The sequence below is a fragment of the Rhopilema esculentum genome, chromosome 8, assembly GCF_057945365.1.
Source record: "Rhopilema esculentum isolate cy_ngs chromosome 8, ASM5794536v1, whole genome shotgun sequence".
Lineage (NCBI taxonomy): Eukaryota > Metazoa > Cnidaria > Scyphozoa > Rhizostomeae > Rhizostomatidae > Rhopilema > Rhopilema esculentum.
The window spans coordinates 11701877-11724400 of record NC_142822.1 but is presented as its reverse complement, the minus strand read 5'-3'; the positions used below and the strand labels follow the sequence as shown (position 1 = coordinate 11724400).

The 22524-nt window shown below is 35.9% G+C and overlaps 1 protein-coding gene across 8 annotated transcripts; it reads left to right on the top strand.

Moving 5' to 3' along the window:
• The first annotated feature begins 392 nt into the window (after positions 1–392).
• Positions 393–22421, top strand: LOC135694958 (uncharacterized). 8 transcript variants are annotated; one of them, XM_065213860.2, is made up of 28 exons: positions 432–547; positions 1282–1367; positions 3497–3685; positions 4266–4395; positions 5855–5936; positions 6057–6142; positions 6491–6606; positions 6715–6801; positions 6959–7073; positions 7225–7281; positions 7492–7543; positions 7869–7987; positions 8634–8752; positions 9306–9371; positions 9509–9595; positions 11159–11258; positions 11744–11825; positions 13065–13123; positions 13414–15659; positions 16018–16078; positions 16196–16232; positions 16750–16790; positions 17786–17833; positions 18476–18543; positions 18854–18981; positions 19519–19537; positions 20271–20322; positions 20467–22421. In XM_065213860.2, the coding sequence occupies exons 3-28, from the start codon at positions 3612–3614 to the stop codon at positions 20536–20538; spliced, it is 4203 nt and encodes a 1400-aa protein (XP_065069932.2). In that variant the 5' UTR covers positions 432–547; positions 1282–1367; positions 3497–3611; the 3' UTR covers positions 20539–22421. The 8 variants fall into 8 exon arrangements, with proteins under 8 accessions (XP_065069931.2, XP_065069935.2, XP_065069934.2 ...); XM_065213861.2 differs by lacking the exon at positions 1282–1367 and adding an exon at positions 1047–1159 and having other exon boundaries at positions 433–547; XM_065213859.2 differs by lacking the exon at positions 1282–1367 and having other exon boundaries at positions 393–547.
• The last annotated feature ends 103 nt before the right edge of the window (positions 22422–22524 follow it).

Genomic DNA, 22524 nt, shown 5'->3' with positions numbered 1-22524 from the left:
ATACTCCTTATTTGAGATATTTTCAGTTGATAGATTCTTCCCCCCTCCCCACAGCCCCCTACGCCACGGTGACTGAGGGGGCTTAAGCCTCCCCTCCCCCACTTTTTGCAAAGATGTCAAATATTAAGTAATTAACTACCAGTAATTAACTATTATTCGGTTTTAGCCCCTCCCACTTTTTTAAACCCCACTACTTTTCTCGCCTGCCCCACGTCGGAATCTGCTTTGGATCCGCTTTCTCGTTGTCATAAAAAGATTCCCATATCCATTATTGGTTTTTAGGGTGCTTATTAGAGAACTATACGTTGTCAATAAGTCAGCCCCTAGGGGGCTAATTCCACATCAGTGGCTAATTCGAAGATTTACGGTACTATAACATTTCCAAATATTTCAAAATAAAACATGTTGAATATGCCTCGTTCCTATGCGGCGATTTCGTAAATGTCAGAAATTGGAAGCTCCAGTAACACGTAAAAAATGCTGTTTTAATGATATGGACGATACAAGGAAGTGTCAGTAATATGGTGCTCTAAAAGCAGAGAGAAAGGTTTGTTTAGATTCACTACAGACCATCTCTTGGCCTGCGTGTAAGCTGTTCGTAAGCTCCTTGTAAGATTAAACAGAAAGTCTAAAACGTAATAAAGTAAAGGCTGGCATAATAATCTGTGTTCGTTTCCAGGGGTTATTCTAACGTGGTTTTGTTACCGTTTTATGGTGTTGTAAATTTTATTTGTGATGTTGTGATTTTTATTTTGTGGTGTTGTAAAAAATCGACCCTCTGGGAAATTTTTTTCGCAAAATATAGGAAATTGTTTGTTAAAACTACATACAAGAATCTCGACCCAAAAAAATATAACACAGCTGAAGAAATAGTAAATAGTCAGCATGTCCTGAATCTCAAAACATTTTTACTTTTGATCTTGACTCTTCATTTTTCAGTGTTCAGTTCGTGTTCGTCTCAGATTGACATTTCCTGCATCCGTGTACACCTCTTGATTCCAACGCTGCCTTTTCCTTTCTCTCCTAGTTTTTTCCTTCTATCACAGAATAAAAGTGACATTTCGACAAGCGCTCCCAGGGTTTACTTAATACAATGACTAGCCGGGGATGTTCCTGCCAATAGAGTCAACTTTTAGCTGAAATACTTTTTTCCACAGAGGTATGCCCACCAAAAATGCTTTTTCCAGAAAAGGTCAGATTTGTCATTAAAATTAAATCATTGTCCATTCTATAGCTTTCTTCACTTATAGCTCAAATTTTTAATTAAAGCTCTTATTCCAGGAAAGGTTTCATGTTTACAGAAGTTTTTTCAGAAGAGGGTCAAGAAAAATTACTGCGGAAGACACAACCCTATGTTTCCCTCGAAGGTAAACCCCCCTGGGACAAAGGCTCCACATTTTGAGCACTGTAGAATTAAAATGTACATGTATGTACAGATTTTGTGTGGTACCGATAATGATCTAATGATGATTCTACTTCACATGGATTTTTTCAAGATTATTTTAATGCACTTATAAGCCTCCTAATGTCCCACGAGTGTAGCACTGCAGCTAGCACCCTAGTCGATGCTTCCATAAAATATGGATATACACGTTTATTGATGTTGAGAGGCATAACCAAATACACCAGTTCTACATTGTGGCATTCGTAGGATGAACACATCTTAATGCTGTAATACCAGTTCCGGATCCAGGCATATTCTATCGTGCATTTTGCATGTTTATTTGTCTAACAGGGTTTTTAACATTTCTCAATTCCCACCACTCATGTGCATAGATTCTACTAGTTGGTTGTGCCCTGTTATTCGGCCGAGTTTTACTGCTTTTTGAGCATTTGCTTCCTTATTGGGTAAAAATACACCATCCTCTATATCCCCTCAACATTTACCGTCTACAATGCCAATACAACATTGAAGTCAAAGGAAAGACTTGACTCATTTTTGTGGTCAGTGGCTCTAATACTACTGTTGTTTTTGGATTTTTCTCAAAAGTAGAGTTAAAAGTTTCACAAAAAAGTACCAGTCATTGAATTTGCGGTGTTGAGATTTTTTCTTAGAATAACTCCGGTCCGTTTTGTTTTATTCTTGGTATCTTTCAGAACAAAGTTCATAGTTATTATGTCTTGTCTAGGTTTATTGCTAAAATTCATTTCATTTGACCTGTGTTGATTGGAGGACTGTAAAAACCTGACTTGAGAAAGTCATGTCTCGGCTTGCCAACTGCCGCTTCCATTTTACAAAAACAATAACAATTTATGCACTTCTGTGAAAAACAATCTCATTCTGTCTTCAAATCTGCTTCTTAATGCCAACTCTATGAATGAACTAATGGTTTTCAGTGTATGCCTTTCCCAGAATCCCTTACAATATATACCCTAATACGGTTTCCAAATGGTAGGCCTTTATCAAGGCCAAAATTGTGTGGACCATCAGTTGTATGTATGACAGGGTGAAATCCATGTAAAGCTCATGCCAGATATATGCCATTTAACAATAGAAATACAATGGGAAATCATTTTTCAATGCCAGATATAGCTGGTGTAAGCTATATTAGGCCTTGCCTGGAAAGGTGCTTGATCGAGCGTGCACGCCTGGAGCGCAAATTATCGCAATATTATGGTTTGCGTAAGATTACCCCTTTAGAAAAAAGTCAGCAAATTCAACGTTGGGTTTTCGATATCATTTTTCATCTAATAACCCTCTAATAACCATCAAGGACACAGGCCATCAAGCGTATTCTCTGGCAGATTTATTTGATTTTTGAACAAGCGTTAATCTTCTATTGAAGTATATATTATTTTCTGTTTTTTTAATAACTAAAAATCGCCTGTGCAAATCAGCGATCATGTTTCCGTCCAAATTATCGCATTGCTTCTCATTTTTCATTTGCTTTTGCGAGTAGTAGATGTTTTAGCATTTCTTATAGAATGGATAACATGAAAAAAGGAAACAAAGTTAAATGTTCGATTTTAAGCCATGCATTTTGATGAAGCAATATGTGAAGCTGAACATAACAGTAGTGATACTGACACTGATAAAAGCTCATCAATGATGGCAACTTACATATCTATAAAAATCTGAACAATTTTGCGACTTTGTTTTATTATATTTCTATATTTATATTAACATGGTGTTTGTTGCATGTTTTGTTATTTTATATTATGGTGCTTTCTGGTATCACCGTTGAATTTCATATTTAACACTCTTCCGAAGCATTCGATATGAAGCTCTCGATCTCCTAAAGCTCTCGAAGGATGCTCTCGAGGAAATTTACTTAGAGGTGCGAAATAGAGCGCCTAGAGTTTCTAAGGGGCTCTTTTTATAGAGCACCTTCATTTTACTTAGAGCAAGGCCTGCTATATGGATTCCACACTTGATTGTATGCCCTGAGGATTGCTTACCAATGCCTGTTCTGCCACTGGATGGAGGTAATTGTATTTTCAGAAAAAAATTGCTGTGAAATCATGAAAACATGTATTTTCGTTGGTTTTTTTTCAGGAGTGCAGCTCAGTAAAATGTTTCAAGCCGAACAAATAATGAGAATTGTGCAAGTTCTGACAAACTAAGACTGGCTTACTTTGTTTCATACTGAGAGCTGCTGGAATTTTTCAAGATGTTAAAACTGCATGTTTTTTTGGTTGATACAGGCACCATGTTCACTTTTGACATGGAAATGGCCCTTGAGAGGTAACTTTTTTATAATTTTATTTGTCTTTTTTAAGAATTATTTTTCAAGCTTTCTACGCTATAGATGATTGCATTTTATCTTATTTCATGATCAACCTGAATTTGAGAGGTCTTAGCAGATTAGATTTCTTAAGAAGCAGAAATGAGCTTTTACTTGGAATTTGCTGAATCGGAATGCAAAGAGTTGTGTTATCTTCGAACATTATCCTCGAGCAGTTTGGATTTTTTGAAACCCAAATTTGACAAGCTGACACTGCCATCTTCAGTGATTCAATTTGCTTGGATTATGTGATCAGTTTTTGGCAAATTCAATTTATATAATTTAAGTATCCGACTGTGTAAAGCTTTAATTTGTCAAACCTTTGATTCCATGTATTCCTTTGATTCAATAAGCACAAGAATCTCTTGTTTTCATAATAATTCAGTAATTTCACTGCAACATATATGCTTTGTGTGAGCTTTCAGCATTTCTGAAATTAGGGATATTTTTGTTCAAACACTTTTTCTGATCAATAAAAATCAGTCCATTTATGTATTCTATCCGTATTTGCTTACCATTAACCTTTTTACATTATCAAAGTGTAGGGAAATTGATGGAGGCAATTTTCCTTCTTACTCAAATCCCAGTTGGTAAACAAGTTTTAATGATTGCCAATGGTGAGCCCTTGAACCCAACAAGCAGAGTAGCCAGTTACAAAAGTGCTGGAACAGTATGTATTAAACAATTTTTTGGAATTTATTTCTTAGAGAAAATTATATTAAATAGTCAAATACCTTTTGCAACTTCATCAACTTTAATCAAATTAATGAAAATTGATGAAGATCTTTTGTTGCTATATTACCTAGATACTAAAGAAAAAAGTATTGACTTCTAGAGGATGCTAAAAGTCTGGGTAAACTGCAGCCAATTTTTGACCCATGTCATTAGCATCCAGGTCTGCTCTTCCAAACGCATCTGCTTTTAATGCTGGAAGGGACCTGCTCTTTTATTGTATCCCCCAGTTGACAATTTCTTTGACTTTCCTACCAATAATATGCTTGTTTTCATAAGGTTAAAAAGTTCTAAGCTCTACAAACTTATGTTTTGCTTAATTATCCTTTTCCAAATATATTGAAGTTTGTGACTACCATAACAAAAACCACCGGCCAGACAAAAAATGACAGGTGAGAAATGGATGTTACAGAAATAGACCAATTAAACCTTACACGCAAAAAGGGCAAATGAATGAAAATTTTGGGGGAGCAATTTTTCCTTCATGTTCATGTCTCAAGTTGCAAGCGGAGCACAGAGGCTAGCGTGAGCTATGGCTCACCTCAAACAGCCAGGCCTGCTTTTGTCCAGTTTGTTAACTTTTGTTTTGTCCAAGTTTTCCTGCTGGATAGTTATGATATTCTACTCTACAACCAGCAATATTTTTGGTTATCTGGGAGAGAGGTATAAGTAAAACTGTAATTTCCCAAAAGAAAAATTCTACACAATAAGGAATACTGTCCAAGGACTTTTAGCAAGGATTGTAACTTCATGATGTTCTCAACATTATAGTAATTCCTTGAATTTGCCCACTGGGGGCTTATTTTATATTTTTTTTTTTTGGATGGGAGCCTATTCAAGGGGGCCTGTATAAGTGGGGCTTATGAAATTATGATGTACGGTATCAGTGAGGGCTTATCCGAGGGGGGGGAGACTTATTGAAAATTTGAAGTTCTAGTGTGGGGTTTATTCAAGGGGGGCTTTTTGGAGGAGGGGGCCAATTCAAGGATATGCGATATTTCATTTTGATATGAAGGACACATTTTTCAGATCTTCTATTAAATCTCATAAATTTTATGCAGAAGTTTTTTGATTTGTTATATACTTTCTGCACTTTCATTCCTTTAAAATGCTGTTTAATATTTGTTGGAAGGTTGGAGCTTACAAATGCTTCCTTCTAACGCTAGATGCAGATGACTGTTTGATTAAGCAACTTTTTATCTAATACCATTCTTATTATTGCCTTTGTACATGCAATTTGCATTCATTGTTCTTACCAAAACTTCTTTTTAAGCTTGCATACTCCATTTTCAGCCTTGTTGTTGTCATTGCTAATAAAACTAGACTTAATTAAGCTTACCCTGGTTGAGTTTTTCTTGACAAAATAACTCACCAACCAATCTTCTATTGTCTTTTAGGAAACAAATCCCATTTTCCTATTCAGCAAGTCTGCCATTGAGAGTCCACAGCCTCCAATATCTCCATCGCCTGTAGTTTCAGGTATGAATAACTGAAAATTTTATAACTTTTGTGATTTTTGTTAAGGATTTATTTTTGCTTTGACTGGAATGTGCTCTAGTACTGGTTTGAAATTTTTCTCCTCACTTCTTTTCATCCTAGAGCTTTCACTAGAGCAGCAAGTTGAAAAATGCCTTCAGTTGCCCCCAAGCATTGAAACCTTAGTGGCACGTGCATCACTTGCATCTGTGAGTTTTTTTTGGGAAACGTTCGGAAGCTAATGTTTTCATTATTCAAATGCAACCCTAATTTTGTGCTCTGTTTACCTTCTGAACATCTGGAATGTAGCATTCGGTGGCTTTTTCAGTCTGATTTAGAATTTGTTAAATCAAATCATTGATGCCAGTCTTTTGAGAAAACAGATTCCAATTCCTTAGAATTTCACCGCGTTAAGTTTTTCTTGTAAATTTGGATCTTGCCTGTCCTGATTGAAACTAAAGTTTCTTTTGATTGTGTTTTTAACTACTCTCATTCACATGTGAACACCCACAAGAAAACTTTGCATGTCTTTCTGATATCTGGTGTTTGTTTTCAAGGAATTTCATTTGTCTGCAAGGGAACTTGGCCAAACCTGTGAAAAGTTTATTGCAAATCAGCAACTACAGCAACAAGGCTGGCAAGCTGTAGTTTCAAATTTGGAAAATATCACCAGGTAACTTTGTGCTTGAAGTTAAAAATTGTAGAAAAGTTATTCTAGTTGTTTCATTTTGTCATTATCTCTTGTATTTGTATTTGTAAGATTGATGCATTTTTCTTCTAGGGCATTGAACAAACATGCCAAAGTGTTCCAAGATCAGTATCACAAATTTTTGTCAACTCGTGAGCAATACCTTGATATGCTTGACAAGTGAGTTTTAAAATAAACAATTTTTGTTATTAATTGATTGTAATTTTCGATTGATTATAATTAATTGTTGATTTTTCTTTGAATCATTGTGATCGCCATGACCATGATTGCAATGACCACTTCAAGTGATATACCCAGTGGTTGCTTCTGTTTCTAGGTTTGATGACGTCATATCACTCTTAAGCAGAATTCCTGTGCTGTCTTGCTTAACAAAAAGTTCAGCAATTTTTGCTTCAAAAGAACTTTGCCTGCTTGATTGGATAAACAGTAAGGCAAGTCCTTGACTTCATTTTACTGGAGACTTTGACTACTTTCATTGATATCTCTTTATGGTATTCTACAGTTTTGTTATACATCAAGTCTGGTATTGTGTCGTGAATATCTTCCGCAATGTTGATGATTATTGAAAGCTTTCTTTTATAGGAGCAAAATACATCATTAGAGACACTGGTAGGGCAATGCAAGGAGATTTTGTACCAGGTAATTTGAACTGAATCATAACTTTGTGTTGCTCTAAAAACATTGTTGGGTAGTTGTTTTCATTTCATTTGGAATTTTAAAAAAGGGTTGCACTTCAGCAGCATTGCTGATCTTCCAAACTGAAACTCAATAAAAACCAGATAAACATATCCTATATTCTTAAAAAACAATAATATTTATTTTGTCATAACAAGTTTATTCTTTTTTTAGTTTGATACCCAAATCTTGGAGACATTGATGAATGAAGCACACAAGGTTTTAGGTTCGTTTTGCTATCTTTTCTTTTGTTGCATATATCATGCTTTTCTTTTGAATAAATTAATCATTAAGTTTTTTTCTTGTTAAATAGATAATATTTGGCTGTTGCATTTGTTAAAAAAGTTTGATGCATATCTTTGTTCGTCTGTTATCGAAATTACTGTTTACCGCTCTGTCATAATGTGCCTGATGCTGTATTGACAGAGCTGTACACACATTTTGTGAATAGAACAGGAAAATTCTCAGTTGCAACTCCGAGTTTCAAGCCTAATGTGATCACAAGACAACATTTGTTTGTTGACATGATTACCCTGTTTTTCATGTTACAGAATGTAGTGAAAATAAAGGCATGAAAGAAATAAAAGGATTGGACGACAGATTATCAAGCTTACAGCAAAGGTTATTAGTTGCACAGCAGCTCGTTCAAGAGCAGGCAGACATGGCTCAAGTAGGTTTTTTGTCGCTTAATTGTCTCTTTTGTACTACAAAACGGTACGATATAGTGGAAATTTAGCATGTAAGCCAAAGATTTCTTTTCCATTGACTCTCCCTACAATATGGACCAGGGTATCGTGCTGAACGTAAAATTCCTCCTCTCGCATTTTTTTATCTACGCCTGAGTACAGATATCCGTAGACTTTTTTGCCAGAAATACCAATAAATGTGTACCAGCAAAGAGTCACGAATTCATATTACAGAGCAAGGAACTGCATGGCTTATCACACTCTATGGTACGGTTTAGAATATACATCGGAAGGTTTTCACTTTTCGGCTCTGAAGTGTTTGAATAATATTCCCCGAAATGTCGGGGACCTTTCTAGGCTATTTTTATTCAAGCAAAAGCTAAAAATAAGGAGCTGAAATTTTTATTACGATATCCTGGAAGAACAACATTATCTTTATCGACAATAATAATCATGAAATAAAACTTTCGCTGAAGATGGTCAGGCAAAAATGTTTACTTCAGTCAAGTATCCGCTTTTCGGTGCCATTTCCGATCTGATTGGTACCTTGTTGATTTTCCGCATCTTTGTGCACCTTTATTGATGGGCAAGATATAAAAATATTCATGGTTTTTCCTTATTCTACTAAAGGGATTCAAGCAAAACCAAAAAAGAGCGGAGTATATTGGTGACGCATCTGTTCTTCCTGACCTGTGTATCAGCCATCGAAAACAGCTGATTGTGATGGCAAAAAATCAGCGACAGTTGAGGTAATAAATTTCCTTTTGCGGCCGATAAACGACCTTCTAAATTTCTTAAGTCTAATCATTTTGGTTATCACTGCCTTTCGTTTTTCATAAATGGCAAATGAACATAACTCGATTCTGCCAGAATTTTCGTCACTACCCATGTCTTAAAGCGATCTTCTCGCAGCTATTGTTTTGTATATAAATTTCTCTCCTTTTTCTGCTTCATTAGAATCTGTTCACGTTTGTCTTAACTTCGGTGAATCTGCTTGACAGATTTTCTGCAACCAACAATTGCTCTTCAAGTACTGAATGCGGCGCGCCATTAGGGCTGCTATCATTTTAATTTTCTTTCTAATCACAGCTCTGTATAGCCACTTAAACTGAATCGAATTGCGAGTGTCTTTGATTACTCACTCGAAAAACTCATTTAATGAAAAGGAACCATGTAAATTATTATATTGAACAATATAGTATTGATAAATCAAACAACATTCGGCAATATAACGGTGAATGTTTTTATTATTATTGGTATTCTGTTGCAAAATATATATATAATGATTTTGTTTCTCTTTAGGGATATTTGTACGTTGTGTACTAGAGCGAAAGACGAGTTGTCTACCAATCTGCATGCACGACTAAGGTAGGTACACCGGCTGGTCTTCTCGTAGTCTATTCTAGGAATGCCAAGTGAATTGCACATACAGTTTGCATGCCTTATCGCTGAATTCATTGTTGCATTGCACATGATTCTGTTGTAACTGTAGCTTTGCTTTTCAGATGGGTCATGTTCGTGGAGCATTCGATTTGCAACTATGATAGCAAACTGTTGGTTTTCCACGAGAGTCTAAGAAAAATGAACCGAAGGTGCGTTTGATCAGATGTAAAGATCTCAATTGATTGCCCTTTAAAGATGATTATTTATGGCCCTTTAAAGATTGTTATTTATGGCCCTTTAAAGATGATTATTTATGGCCCTTCAAAGATTATTTTTATGGCCCTTTAAAGATTATTATTGATGGCCCTTTAAAGATAATTATTTATGGCCCTTTAAAGATTATTATTTATGGCCCTTTAAAGATTATTATTGATGGTCCTTTAAAGATAATTATTTATGGCCCTTTAAAGATTATTATTTATGGCCCTTTAAAGATTATTATTTATGGCCCTTTAGAGATTGTTATTTATGGCCCTTTAAAGATTGTTATTTATGGCCCTTTAAAGATTGTTATTTATGGCCCTTTAAAGATTATTATTTATGCCCCTTTAAAGATTATTATTTATGGCCCTTTAAAGATTATTGTTTATGGCCCTTTAAAGATTATTGTTTATGGCCCTTTAAAGATTGTTATTTATGGCCCTTAAAAGATTATTATTTATAGCCCTTTAAAGATTGTTATTTATGGCCCTTTAGAGATTGTTATTTATGGCCCTTTAAAGATTGTTATTTATGGCCCTTTAAAGATTGTTATTTATGGCCCTTTAAAGATTATTATTTATGCCCCTTTAAAGATTATTGTTTATGCCCCTTTAAAGATTGTTATTTATGGCCCTTTAAAAATTATTATCTATGGCCCTTTGAAGATTATTATTTATGGCCCTTTAAAGATTTTTATTTATGGCCCTTTAAAGACTTTTATTTATGGCCTTTTAAAGATTTTTATTTATGGCCCTTCAAAGATTATTGTTTATGGTCCTTTAAAGATTTTTATTTATGGCCCTTTAAAGATTATTGTTTATGGCCCTTTAAAAATTTTTGTTTATGGTCCTTTAAAGATTATTGTTTATGGCCCTTTAAAGATTATTATTTATGGCCCTTTAAAGATTATTATTTATGGCCCTTTGAAGATTATTGTTTATGGTCCTTTAAAGATTACTATTTATGGCCCTTTAAAGATTGTTATTTATGGCCCTTTAAAGATTGTTATTTATGGCCCTTTAAAGATTTTTATTTATGGCCCTTTAAAGATTTTTATTTATGGCCCTTCAAAGATTATTGTTTATGGTCCTTTAAAGATTTTTATTTATGGCCCTTTAAAGATTATTGTTTATGGCCCTTTAAAAATTTTTGTTTATGGCCCTTCAAAGATTATTGTTTATGGTCCTTTAAAGATTTTTATTTATGGCCCTTTAAAGATTATTGTTTATGGCCCTTTAAAAATTTTTGTTTATGGTCCTTTAAAGATTATTGTTTATGGCCCTTTAAAGATTATTATTTATGGCCCTTTAAAGATTATTATTTATGGCCCTTTGAAGATTATTGTTTATGTTCCTTTAAAGATTACTATTTATGGCCCTTTAAAGATTATTATTTATGGCCCTTTAAAGATTGTTATTTATGGCCCTTTAAAAATTATTGTTTATAGCCCTTTAAAGATTATTGTTTATGGCCCTTTAAAGATTATTGTTGATTTTGGCCATTTGTTTTAGACTGGAGGTGCTAGAGCAAGTTTTTGAGGCTCCAAGGATGTATGTGTTAGCAGTTTTGGAAATTCTGCGCAGAAAGAGCTTCTCAGCACAGTTTCTCGAGGTAACGGACCAAGATTTCTTTTAGCCAAAGTGAATTTTCTTGCTTACACAAAATAAAGTTTGCGTGAACGTTTTTTCCACCAGTGGGGATGCCAAGTTAGTTTTTGGAAATTTTGCCCCTCTTTGTCTAATAAGGGTGTATCTAATCCTTGTATACGTCAAACACATGTAGTAGCACAAGTATGTAAAAATCACTGAATATATCCAAGAAAAGCGTTTTTCTAGCTTTAAAAGAGCTAAGACATTTTATTTTTTGTTCTACAGCTTTTTATGCCAGTGTAGACATTTCTTCACAATTTTTTATTTATTAGCTATGTTGATCAAAATCGAAAGAGTGTAAAGAGATTGCAGTTTTATCTGTTGGCATGGCCTATTTGGTTTGCGCAAAATGGGTAGATTGTGATCATCATAACAAAAATTCACTTGAAAATTTAATCAGGAATTTATGAAATTAATACAGTTGTTGTTTTATTCTTTTTACAAAAGTGGGGAAGAAATGTCTCATTGAGCTCTTCAGGGACGCGGTCAGAGGAGATCGAGAAGAGAGACAACTTTGCGAAGGTCTTTGGTGAGTGCCCAATGCTTTTTTAAAGGGTTTGTAATGCAGAGAAGATTTTTGAAACATTAGAGTTAGCAAACCATAGTGTTACAAATTTCTGACCCATACATTTGCAGAATGCAAGAACAGTAAAAACTTGGCTGTTTAAGGCGCCAACCCAAAACCTAGTTATTTGAGTCAATCATCAGTTCGTTGGTAGTAACATTCAGTTCGAAACATTGATCAAAAGTGCCATTTACTTTTTAAATGATGATTAAATGAAATTTAATCAGAGTTAATTTCACGAGGGGCTTTTGAGCGTTAACTAAATCGCATGAGATTGTTGTTAATACTATTTCGTTATGTTTTCTTGTGCCACGCTTCCTCGCGTTTTTCTTGTATCTGCTCTACTAGTTTATGGGCAATGCAGGGAGTCTTTCGGCCTCCTGTGAATTTGATTGTATAACTAGGGTAAGATGTGTGTTTCGTGGCGTTTTCATTTCCTTGGTTAATCTAGGGGTATTTAAGGTTTTGGCATAGCGTGGGTCTCATCTTCCTTGGTGAAGCCACAATACAACTAGGCTGTTTTATTGTATTTTCCCAGCCCTCCCTCCCTCAATTTGTTTCTTTATGCTAAACGCCTTTTCAGTATAACTTTGCATGTTGAGTTTCTTTTATGGCATCGTTAAAACCTCTCATACCTTTAGGCATCTTTTATGCTTCTTAGAGGTTTCTGATGCTATTAGGTAGGACTGGTGCATCGGCTATTAGTGGGGAAAAGAGGCTTTTCCTGTCCATTCCCTCCCAATTATCAATCATGTTTGGGGGTTATTGTGTAACTTCCCTTAGTAACCCCTATATCGTAGGTTGAGCGATTAGCGCCGATGCACCAACGGCCCAACTCGCTCTCGGTGATGTGGGAACGTAGCCTCATGACTGACCTTTCTGATGTCTATGGCAGTTTTTCTGAGGGAGCTTTATGCCCTTTATGTTGCATTGGTATTTCATTCCCGAGTAAGTAAATTAACTTAGTTCATGTTTTTTGTCAATAGACAAGTACTTGAAGGCAGATCTTTTTGTTCGCTGCTAACCTTTGGGACCAATTTTGAACAATATAAATCATGTTTGCAATCCCCTTCTTACTCCTTCAGCGAGGCGAGCGATCTACCGTGCACCCCCGCAGTGCGTCACTCCCAGATATCCAATACTTTGATTGAAAGACCTTCAAAATAACTGAATTTTGCTGACGGTGTTTAATCATTTCAACAGGGAATCACTTTTTGCACAGCTTGTTCAGTGGTCTCGAAGACATTCCGTCTCAATTCGCTGTAAGTCTGTTGTTGATGCATTCACTGCTTACCTTACATGTCCACGTTTACTTGCAGTTGCTTACCTAATCTGCCTTTATACAGTTCAAGTTTGTAACTGTTTAGATCAATGCTGTTTCACTTCGTTTTACTGTCTTTGCACGCCATTTTTCACCTCATTGGCTTATATCAAAATATTTGCATATGTACTAAAATAGTACACTTTTTTGCATATATACACAATAAGATTTACTTAGCATATGCTTAATCATATTTGTATCATATGCTTAAAAGTTGCGCTTCATTTTCAGGAGTCTCCGCCAAGCATATTCGACGAAATGCTTCCTGATATTGATGTGAATGACATTCGTTTATTGCAAAGTAAAGTTCCTGAGTTGCTGGTGGAGCTCAGTTTGGGCGATTCCCTTGAGGAAAGCTTGTGCGTTCGCGAAAGATTGTCGCAGACCAATCTAACTAAACTGTGTGACCCGAATTCAAACCCAAAACTTGTGGAGACCTTGCGATTAAGGGAACTGACGGGGAATCACGGAATTTCTAAGATGACAGTCAGTCAGTTGCATAAAGAGATATCCCAAGAGGATATGCCTATTGATATCGCACAAAAGCAAATTGATTGGAAGTTAGATGATATTGGAATGGAGATTCCCGTTGGGGATTTCGAGCCATCGTCGCTTAAGACTCTTCCAAGTGAACTGGAAGGCCTACAGAGTAGTCAGAGCTCAGAAATTAGCGATTCTTTGTTTAGATCAGCAGAAGGCTTAGATGACGGGGCGTCGGAGTATCCAGAAGAGACCGTGGGTGTGTTGGAACTGTCGGAGGTCACAGAGAGACATGTGCCTGAGAGACAAGTGCTTGAGAGACAAACCAAGGAATATTTGATTGAAGAGGCATCCACTAAGATCCCCAAGGAGGACTGGTTATACAGAAGCCAGGAGTTTGTCGATGGTACACATGACCGAGAAGATGACAAGAACGTAACAGATAAAACTGAGCAATCCGTTGATTGTCCCGTCATGGATGATGATAGAAGTGCTGTGCATATGGATTGCATTCATGTTTTAGATGGTGCTAGGGAAATTTTTATGCTTTTGGAAAACATAAAGAGTACCGCTCCGACGAGGGAACTAGAGATCGCTATAGCAAAATTATTGTCTATTGTTTCATATAAGCTTGAGCAGTCACGGGAGAAAATGGAAACTTCAGATAATTGGTCACCTCATGAAAAACAGTGCTGTAGAAATGATGTGAAGATTTTGGGGGAGCTAGTAGGAAAAGGTAAATCTATTGCTGAGTTAAAAGATGAACACAGTCAATCAAGAAGGAGGCAAGAGGAAATGAGGGAGGAGGAAAAGAAAGTTTTAATTGCACACATTGAGAAGGAATACGAAAAGACAATAGAACAATTGAAAATGGACTTGGATGAAGCAAAAAAACAAAGCAAGACTTTGAATCACCAAAGAGATCTCGAAATGAACAAAATTGAAGATATGACGAAAGAATGGAAGAAAAAGGAGGAAGATTTTAGAGAAACAATAGAGTCTCTTATAAAAGATAAAATAGATTTTGAAGAAGACACTACAAAGGCTCTTGAAAAAGCACAGACTTTGAATTTATCATTGGGTCATGAAAATGCGAAAGCTTTAGAGCTGGCTGTGAACATTGCGAAGGAGGAACATGAAAAGACACTGACAGCGGCAATGAACGCTGAGAAGGAGGAACATGAAAAGGCACTGAATGTCGCATTAAACGCTGCGAAGGACAAACATGAAAATGCCCTGCGAGCAGCATTGAACGCTGCGAAGGAAGAACATGAAAAGAATTTACAGCTCTCAATAGGTACAGCAAAGGAAGAACACGAGAAAGCTTTGAATCTTGCATTGAACGCAGCGAAGGAGGAGCACGAGAGCCTTCTGAAAGTTTTGAAAGAAGAAATTGAGATGCAAAAAAGTGAAATGATACAAAAAGATGAACAACTTAAAACATTAGAAGATGAAAATCTTTGGTATAAAAGTGCCAATAAAGAAATTAGTTCGAAATATAAAGATCTAGAACTGCGAAACGATGAGCTAAATAAGCAGTTTTTAGAAAGGAAAAGTTATTTTGAAGAAACAGTTCGAAAATGTCAGTTGGAAAGAGACAGGGAAAATAAAGAATGGTCGAGAATATTAGAAGAAGAAAGAGGAAATTTTGAAAGGCAGATTGAAATTGAAATGGAAAAATGCGATAAAATGTGTAATGTCAAGTTAATAGATCTAAAAAATGAATTTGAAAAGGAAAAATCTGCTTTATTTGAAAATTTTGAAAAGGAAAAGACTTTCTTAAAAGAAAAATCTTGTTCAGAGACTTTGAAACTGGTTGAAGATTTCAAAAGACAACGAAATACCCTTAAGGAAGACGCTGAAAAAGAAAAATTGGAATTAAAAGCCGAATTAGAAAAAGAAAAATCGTCAATTATCTTATCATGTGAGGTTGAAAAGCAGAAGTTTGCTGAAGAATTCGAAAAACAACAGTCTTTGTCAAAAACATCTTCAATTGAGTAAGATTTATCTTCGTTGTGTGTTTGCTTTTTCACTTCTTGCCTGGTTTATTTCAAACTCTCAATACAATGTCTATTGAGTGGACATTATTTTTATTTTTGAACAGTTTTCGATAATTTTATTACATCCCCATATTTTGGAAAAACGTGTTCTGGTTTTGATTTGATATATTCAGGTTAGGCATTTTTCCATTTGGAGTTTAGTATAAGTAAAAACAGAGTATGATAAGAAAACATGTGTACAATATATGCTGTGTTTGTAAATATTTGCATCTATCTATGTTTCTACATATCTTTCCATCACTACTCACTGCTCACACCAGTGGGATCTATTCAAGCCATTTCTTTTTTCTTTCAGAGAAGGCATCGATGCTTTAGAATGGGAGAAACTCCTGCAAAAATTAAAAGATCTCGAAGCGGTACGCATCCATATTTCCAGATGTTTCAAGATTTTTCGTGTTTTTTCTAACTTATTAATACTTTTTTTCCTCCATGAAACGTATTAAATAAAGTTTTATTTCATTCCTTTCGATTAGGAAAACCAAAAACTGAAAGATGAACAGAACACGAAAGGTAATGTGCAGGCCTTTTCCTTAGCTCAAACTATGAAGCGCATTACAGTTTTACCGAATTCCGAACGAGGCCCCATTTTGCAACCTGACTACAAGACGGAGTTCTGGATTCTCTTCACAGAAACTCTCCTTTGCCGTTTTCAATTTGCTTATTATTCTGGGATGAGATTACTTTTGTGACGTTTCCATTTTCGTAGATGCAGTCTCCATCAAAGTAAAAACATCCGTACAGTCAAGGGGAACTTATTGTTTGCAGGTTTCGTTTGCTTGTAGCTTCAGGTTGTCATCGACAGCTATTTCTAAATTTAGTAATTATATTCATCATTTCAACCCAAACATCATATTCGTTTCAAGAATTCCCTTGCTATTCCAAATTAAGCACTGACCTAGCCGGTACAGATTAAACAGGGGCTCTTAGATTTTAAAGAAACCCAGCTAGTGAACCTGTCTTTGGGATTCAAAGAAGTATGTTTTAAACACTTTCACTCCTTTTTGATAACTTGTCTGTTCCATCAAAGGTGAATCTGGTCCTGATGATGAACTTTTGCAACTCAGAAAGGTAATCTTCCATCCAGCATTTGCCACTTTATGTCTTTTTCTTTCAGCTTAATCACAGATTTGCTTCAGTACAATGTAAGTAAAGCGCTGAAATTTTATCTGTAAAGTCATTTGGCCGAAACAGCTTTAAAGACAGCTCGTCTCTTCAGCGATTGGCTGATATGATCATGAGGTTTGAAACAGCCGACGTGGTCTTTGATTGACAACAATCGATTGTTATTCGTCAACCCTCAACTGAATATGGATTTTATATCAGAAAAAAGTATTGAAAACAATAGGAGACAGAGTGCCTCGAAGCAAAACAAATATCCTCAATTTCAAAAAGTTGTTAACAAAAGTGAGAATTTTAAGCCCCGTTCAAATGATCCTACATTTCACCCAACATTCGGTCATTTAAACTCCATGCTAGGCCTTTCAAATGTTTGTGTAATTTGCACTAGTTCAAAATGCTGGGTCCTTAATGAAATATTGAGTGAATTATTGTTTTATCTAAACATAAAGTTGTGCCCTAGTTCATTTGAACAACTCAGCCAACATTGCTGGCTGCGCGCAAACGAATCCCGTAGCATTATTTTTGGTGCCCATTTTCTCGCTGTTTTCTATCGTTGTTTGTTGCTATTCCGGAACGGAATCAAATTGCCTGGCTTTAAAAGTTTAGAAAGAATAATGTTACAGTGGAAATGAAGTAGGAAGAACAAGAACGAGGTTTTGTAAACTCAATTGACACCTTATCTACCTAGAAGGCAAGGTCAGGTGAAGTTGTATTCAGGAAACTGAACATACGAGTTGGGTCATCGTGGGGAAATGCTAGGCCATCTGCTCTGTTTAATTCTGATTGAAGTGCAACCAGAAATTATTGGTAAACTGTTAAGCAAAATGCTGGAAAGTTTGAACATATCTACATTTGTGTGCGAGATATATTTGATGGATGTTGAGTGAATTTGGGTGAAATGTAGCATCGTTTAAACGGGGTTCTAATGAACTGAATCTTTTCAGATGGTTCAGGATCGAGATAAAGAAGTCATTTCTTTGAAAGAGAAAGTAGTAAGTTATCTTTGTCTAAATTTGCAAGGTGTATTTCGTTAGATCAATCAAATGCAGGAACACACAGTGGTTCATGCGGCTTGTGCATGCCTCTTAGGCTGTCAAAATGTCGGAAGTTATTAACCAACTTTTTGAGAACTTAGCTCAAAATTGCTTCTCTTTGCCCAACCAGCCAATCCAACTATCCGATATTTATCTCTGAGAAATGCAATACATGTACAATACTCCTTTAACTAGCTGTTAAGAATATATCTTAGCTTTTCAATACACATTTCAATGTTTTTGTTAAGTACGAAAAGATAGCCAGTAAGGTACTTTCTGTGACTAGAACGTGAAGTTATCCCTACATATCGAAATTATCTCTATTAACGTGATAATTAAGTTTTAAAAAGTAATATTTGTCACGTGGTCTCGTGGCTATGTATCAAGTGGTATCCTGGTTATAAACCTTGGACGAGGTTCTAGGATATAGCGTGCTTGGGGTCAGTTCCAAGATTCTATGGTCTGTATGTACGTAGATGACTTTTTATAATTACTCCCGAATATTCAGCAAATTTCTTTCTTTTATATCAATAAGTTTAATTTATTTTGCGATGATCCTGAATCTGCAATAACACATAACGATTCGTTTTTGCTTCACAGAACAAACTGCAAGTGTTTCTGCTGCATTCACCCGATTCAGACAAGCAAGAAAAAATCTGCTTTCGCCAGTATGTAGCCACAAATGCACCGTACTTTCACGTTCTTTTTTGTCTTGCAGCAACAAAATCATAAACTATTTATCTGCATATGATGGCAATCTGACATTGAATGCCTGCTATTTTCGTTTTTGCAGCGGAATAAACTTATTTGTTTTTGTTCTGGGGCGTTCTTACGTGAAAAATTGTTTGTTAGCGTGCTCCCAGCCGACCTTCTAGTAATTACTTATGGCACAAATGCTTTTTCTACTGTAATATACCTTTTTAAAAGCTAGGTTCTGCCAGAACTGTTGTTTTAATAGCTACTTTTTCTCAAACCTAGGTTCAAAGTGGACGACCTTGTTATTCTGTGTTATGATGAGCAAAGATCCAATTACGTTGTACTTACTACCGAAGACACCAAGTACTTCCTTCATCCCGATTCAAAGAGTCTTCTCAAACTAACCACAGGTTTCCTATGATTTTTTTACTGCTCTCTCCTTCATTACTGCTTCAGCTCATACGAATTTCTTGTTTCAGATTGCTCGCGGCATTTGGCTCTATCACAAAATATGTAAACTAATCTCACTTTGTTGGTTTCCCATGTTGACTTAAATCTTCTTTTTATTTTGGTCACAATCAGATGAAGTCTTTCATCCGTATATTCTTATTTGGCTACTTCTGCAAGTCGTTTTATTCAGTTATATCTGAATGATGTAAATTCGCTGTTCTCCTTCAATCTTTTGTGTCATGAGTTGTTTGCCTTCCAGAAGTTGATAAAGTGAAGACGCTTTGTCCTTGTTCAGCCAATTTTTTTTCTTATTGTTTTTCGACGTTGATATATTTCATGTTCAGTAATGTTAGATATTTCTTAATATGAAATGCCAGCGTGAATGTTTTCTTTTTGAATAAATTAGTATTTCGTTACTAAACCAACCATAATTCCGCAACTGAACCTCGCTCATATTTCATAATTCGTTACTGAACCTCGTTTATATTCCGTTGTAGACGATCCTTCTCAGCTGAGGTATGTTTTCAATTTTTTACTTTCATAATGTTTTTATGCATCGTTTATCTTTCTGCCTCACCATAGGTCAAAGAAATCGTGTATCGGCTGGACAATTCATATTTCGTGGAGACAGCTTTTGTTTTACTCTAGAAATGCTCCTTCTGTACATTTTTTATACTCTTCAAGCACACCTTTACTTTTAAGAGATGGTGCTGTTTCTGCGCAAAAGTGATGTTGCTATAAACTTTACAGAGTGCAGTATTAAATTCGCGTGGGCATCTTGTGTCTATACCTAGAAAACTGGACTTTTATTCAAGGAAAAACGTTAACGCTTTTTGTATTCAATAACAATTATGTGTACAGTGAAGTCTTAATTTGGTATTCGAAGCATTTCTTACTTTGTTCTTTCATTTTTGTTTTCGTTTCCCCTTAATCTGTGCTTAACATTCGAAATTCGACGATAGTTGCGCGTTACGTAAACTTTTTCCAGGATTTATAGGGGTGCAAAAGAGGCTGTCGTCGACGATTTCCTAGCCTGTTTACGATTATATGTGTCCTTGTTTTCGTAGGCTTGTTATATTACTTTGTATGTTTATATATATAACACACATTGTATCCATATGCAATCGATCTTCAAACGCTCTACGCCAAACATATAGGCTGTAACGAATGCTCCTGCTCAATGCCGTAGTTGTTATGGCATTGCTGATTGGATTCTCATCTTATCCTTGGTGTTTTGTTTTCATTTCAGGGAATGGCTCCTTGCATATATAACTGATCAAGATTACTGTGTTGCCAAAAAAGTAATTCCTTGCTTTCTTGTGTTCTTTTCTACCGAAGACTGCAATAACATTCGTTTTCCATTATAAAAAGTATTTTCTAAATCATACGTCATTTGATCTTTTATATGTTATAGCTTATGTTATGTTTCATGTTGCCTTTCGTAGGTGCAGAACAGATTCAAGTTGCCAGTTGGAACATACTTCTACCGAATTCATGCTCGACCATGGCAGACTTGACATTTACAGAATGCCGTTGAATTTGCCTTCATTTTTTCAGCTTTTTATATCCAAATAGTTTTTGTTGATAGTCATTGAATTAACAAATGTGTAATTTTATTGAAATTGTAGTCTCGTTGACATTGTATATAAAGGACTTGCAAACATGATTATAAGCAAATTTTTCATATTGTGATTGCTGCCCTTCCTAGGAAAGCAATCCAGTAATTGAATTTCGAAACGATTCTTGAACACATAGCTTTATTTTCATGTAAAATCTGATGCAGTGGACAATTTTGAATTTTTTAGCCACTTGTTTGTAATTTAATCGTTTGTCAATTTGCACCCAAGCTAAAGCATGCAATGCGATTCTGTCCTCGGGATTTTGTCCTGATATAAACATGGCAACCTTGTTGGTTTTTTTTGCATTCGGTTCAAGTCTTTGCTAATCGCAACCGATTTTCTTTTGCATAAGATGTTGTTCGAAATTTTTAATTTGCTTTTATTCAGAACTATTTTGCAGTTCTGTTTGTTACGGTTAGTCAACTCAGGAGATGCCCTTGGATCTTATTCTCTTGTAATTGAAAGAGAAATTGATATTACTCTATAATTATTAAAAATGGCTTTGAAAGAAGCAAACATTTTACGACATATTGGCTAAAAGCTTTTTCGTCTGACACTCCTCAGAGCATAAAACATCAGAAAGAGTAAGGGTCCAAAAGAATAAGGCTCTATTATTATTCAGAGTTAGCTCGTGAAACCTCCTTCTTCTAGCAATGAAGTGTCGTAAAACTGAATTAAGACTGTCGTAAAAATGAAAATTATTAAGATATAAAACTAAAACAATATGTAATGTCTGACACGTGGTGAGAAAAAAATGGATTGTGCCCTATTTAGGATATCATCATGAAGATTTTGAAATCGCTGTATTCAAAAACATTTAGCCGTGTTGTAGACACGATAAAATGGCAAACCATGAAAGGAGGTTTCTGGCTGCACGACCAAGATTGTTTTTAGCGTTGTGTTGTCCTTAAACCCACTGATAGCGGTGTATGCTAAAGAGTGTTTGCCCTTTGATGAGCCAATAAAACTAATACAGACACGCAAAAAGATTGGCATACTTTGTGCTTTGGTTCTGTGATTAAGATAAAGATGATTTTACATATTCACAAAGTAATTTCGGTGTTCCCGTTCATTAAAGGCAGTCTGTCCCCTCAATGATTGGCTAATTTGAACAATAGGTCTAATGAACAACGGATTACGCTGCTCCATGGGCGGATACAGAATAAAAGTTGACGGTCGCACATTAACACTGCCCAGCAGGCGGTCTATAGGGCCTCCCTAATGGTCAAGGGCGGAGCCATGATGGGGGCCCAGCCCCCCCCCCCCCGAACCAGAGCAATTAGGACTGGGGCCCTGAAACGTTCAAATTGTTCAGTCAAACATTTTTCCCTTTAAAAGGTTTTCCAAATTTTCAAATATTGAGATTCAGAAGTGTACACTTCCTGTGCACCTCTTCTGTATAGATAAAGAAAATTGGGACTCCTCCCTTTCACAACTTACAACCTCTTCCACTTTCTTCTCTTGCCAGCAGTTGTGCGGCGCAGTAATCTAACATAGTGTTTACAGACTTTTCGTGCCGCACAAATATGTGATAACTTGAATTTTGATTGGAGAGATTTGGTAAAATATTTGCATAACAAAGAGCCCTGCATATTTGTGCGGCACGGGCGACATGCCTAAAAATCATACTGTTTACGGTCTAGGATGGTCTTTGAATTTCTTCTATACTGAATTAGATCGTAGCATGGTGTGTGAGATCGACCAAGTTCGGTCCTGTGTTTATTGTGTAAAGAGAGCATAATGTATTATCTTTAAGGAGGAAAAAAAAAGATTGCGGTAAACACGATTGCCTTATTTCAATGACTGAAGACTAAAACTAAATTCTGAAAATCTGACGGTCTTCCGTGCGACCTGTGCGACACCCTGAGTCCGCCCCTGTGCTGC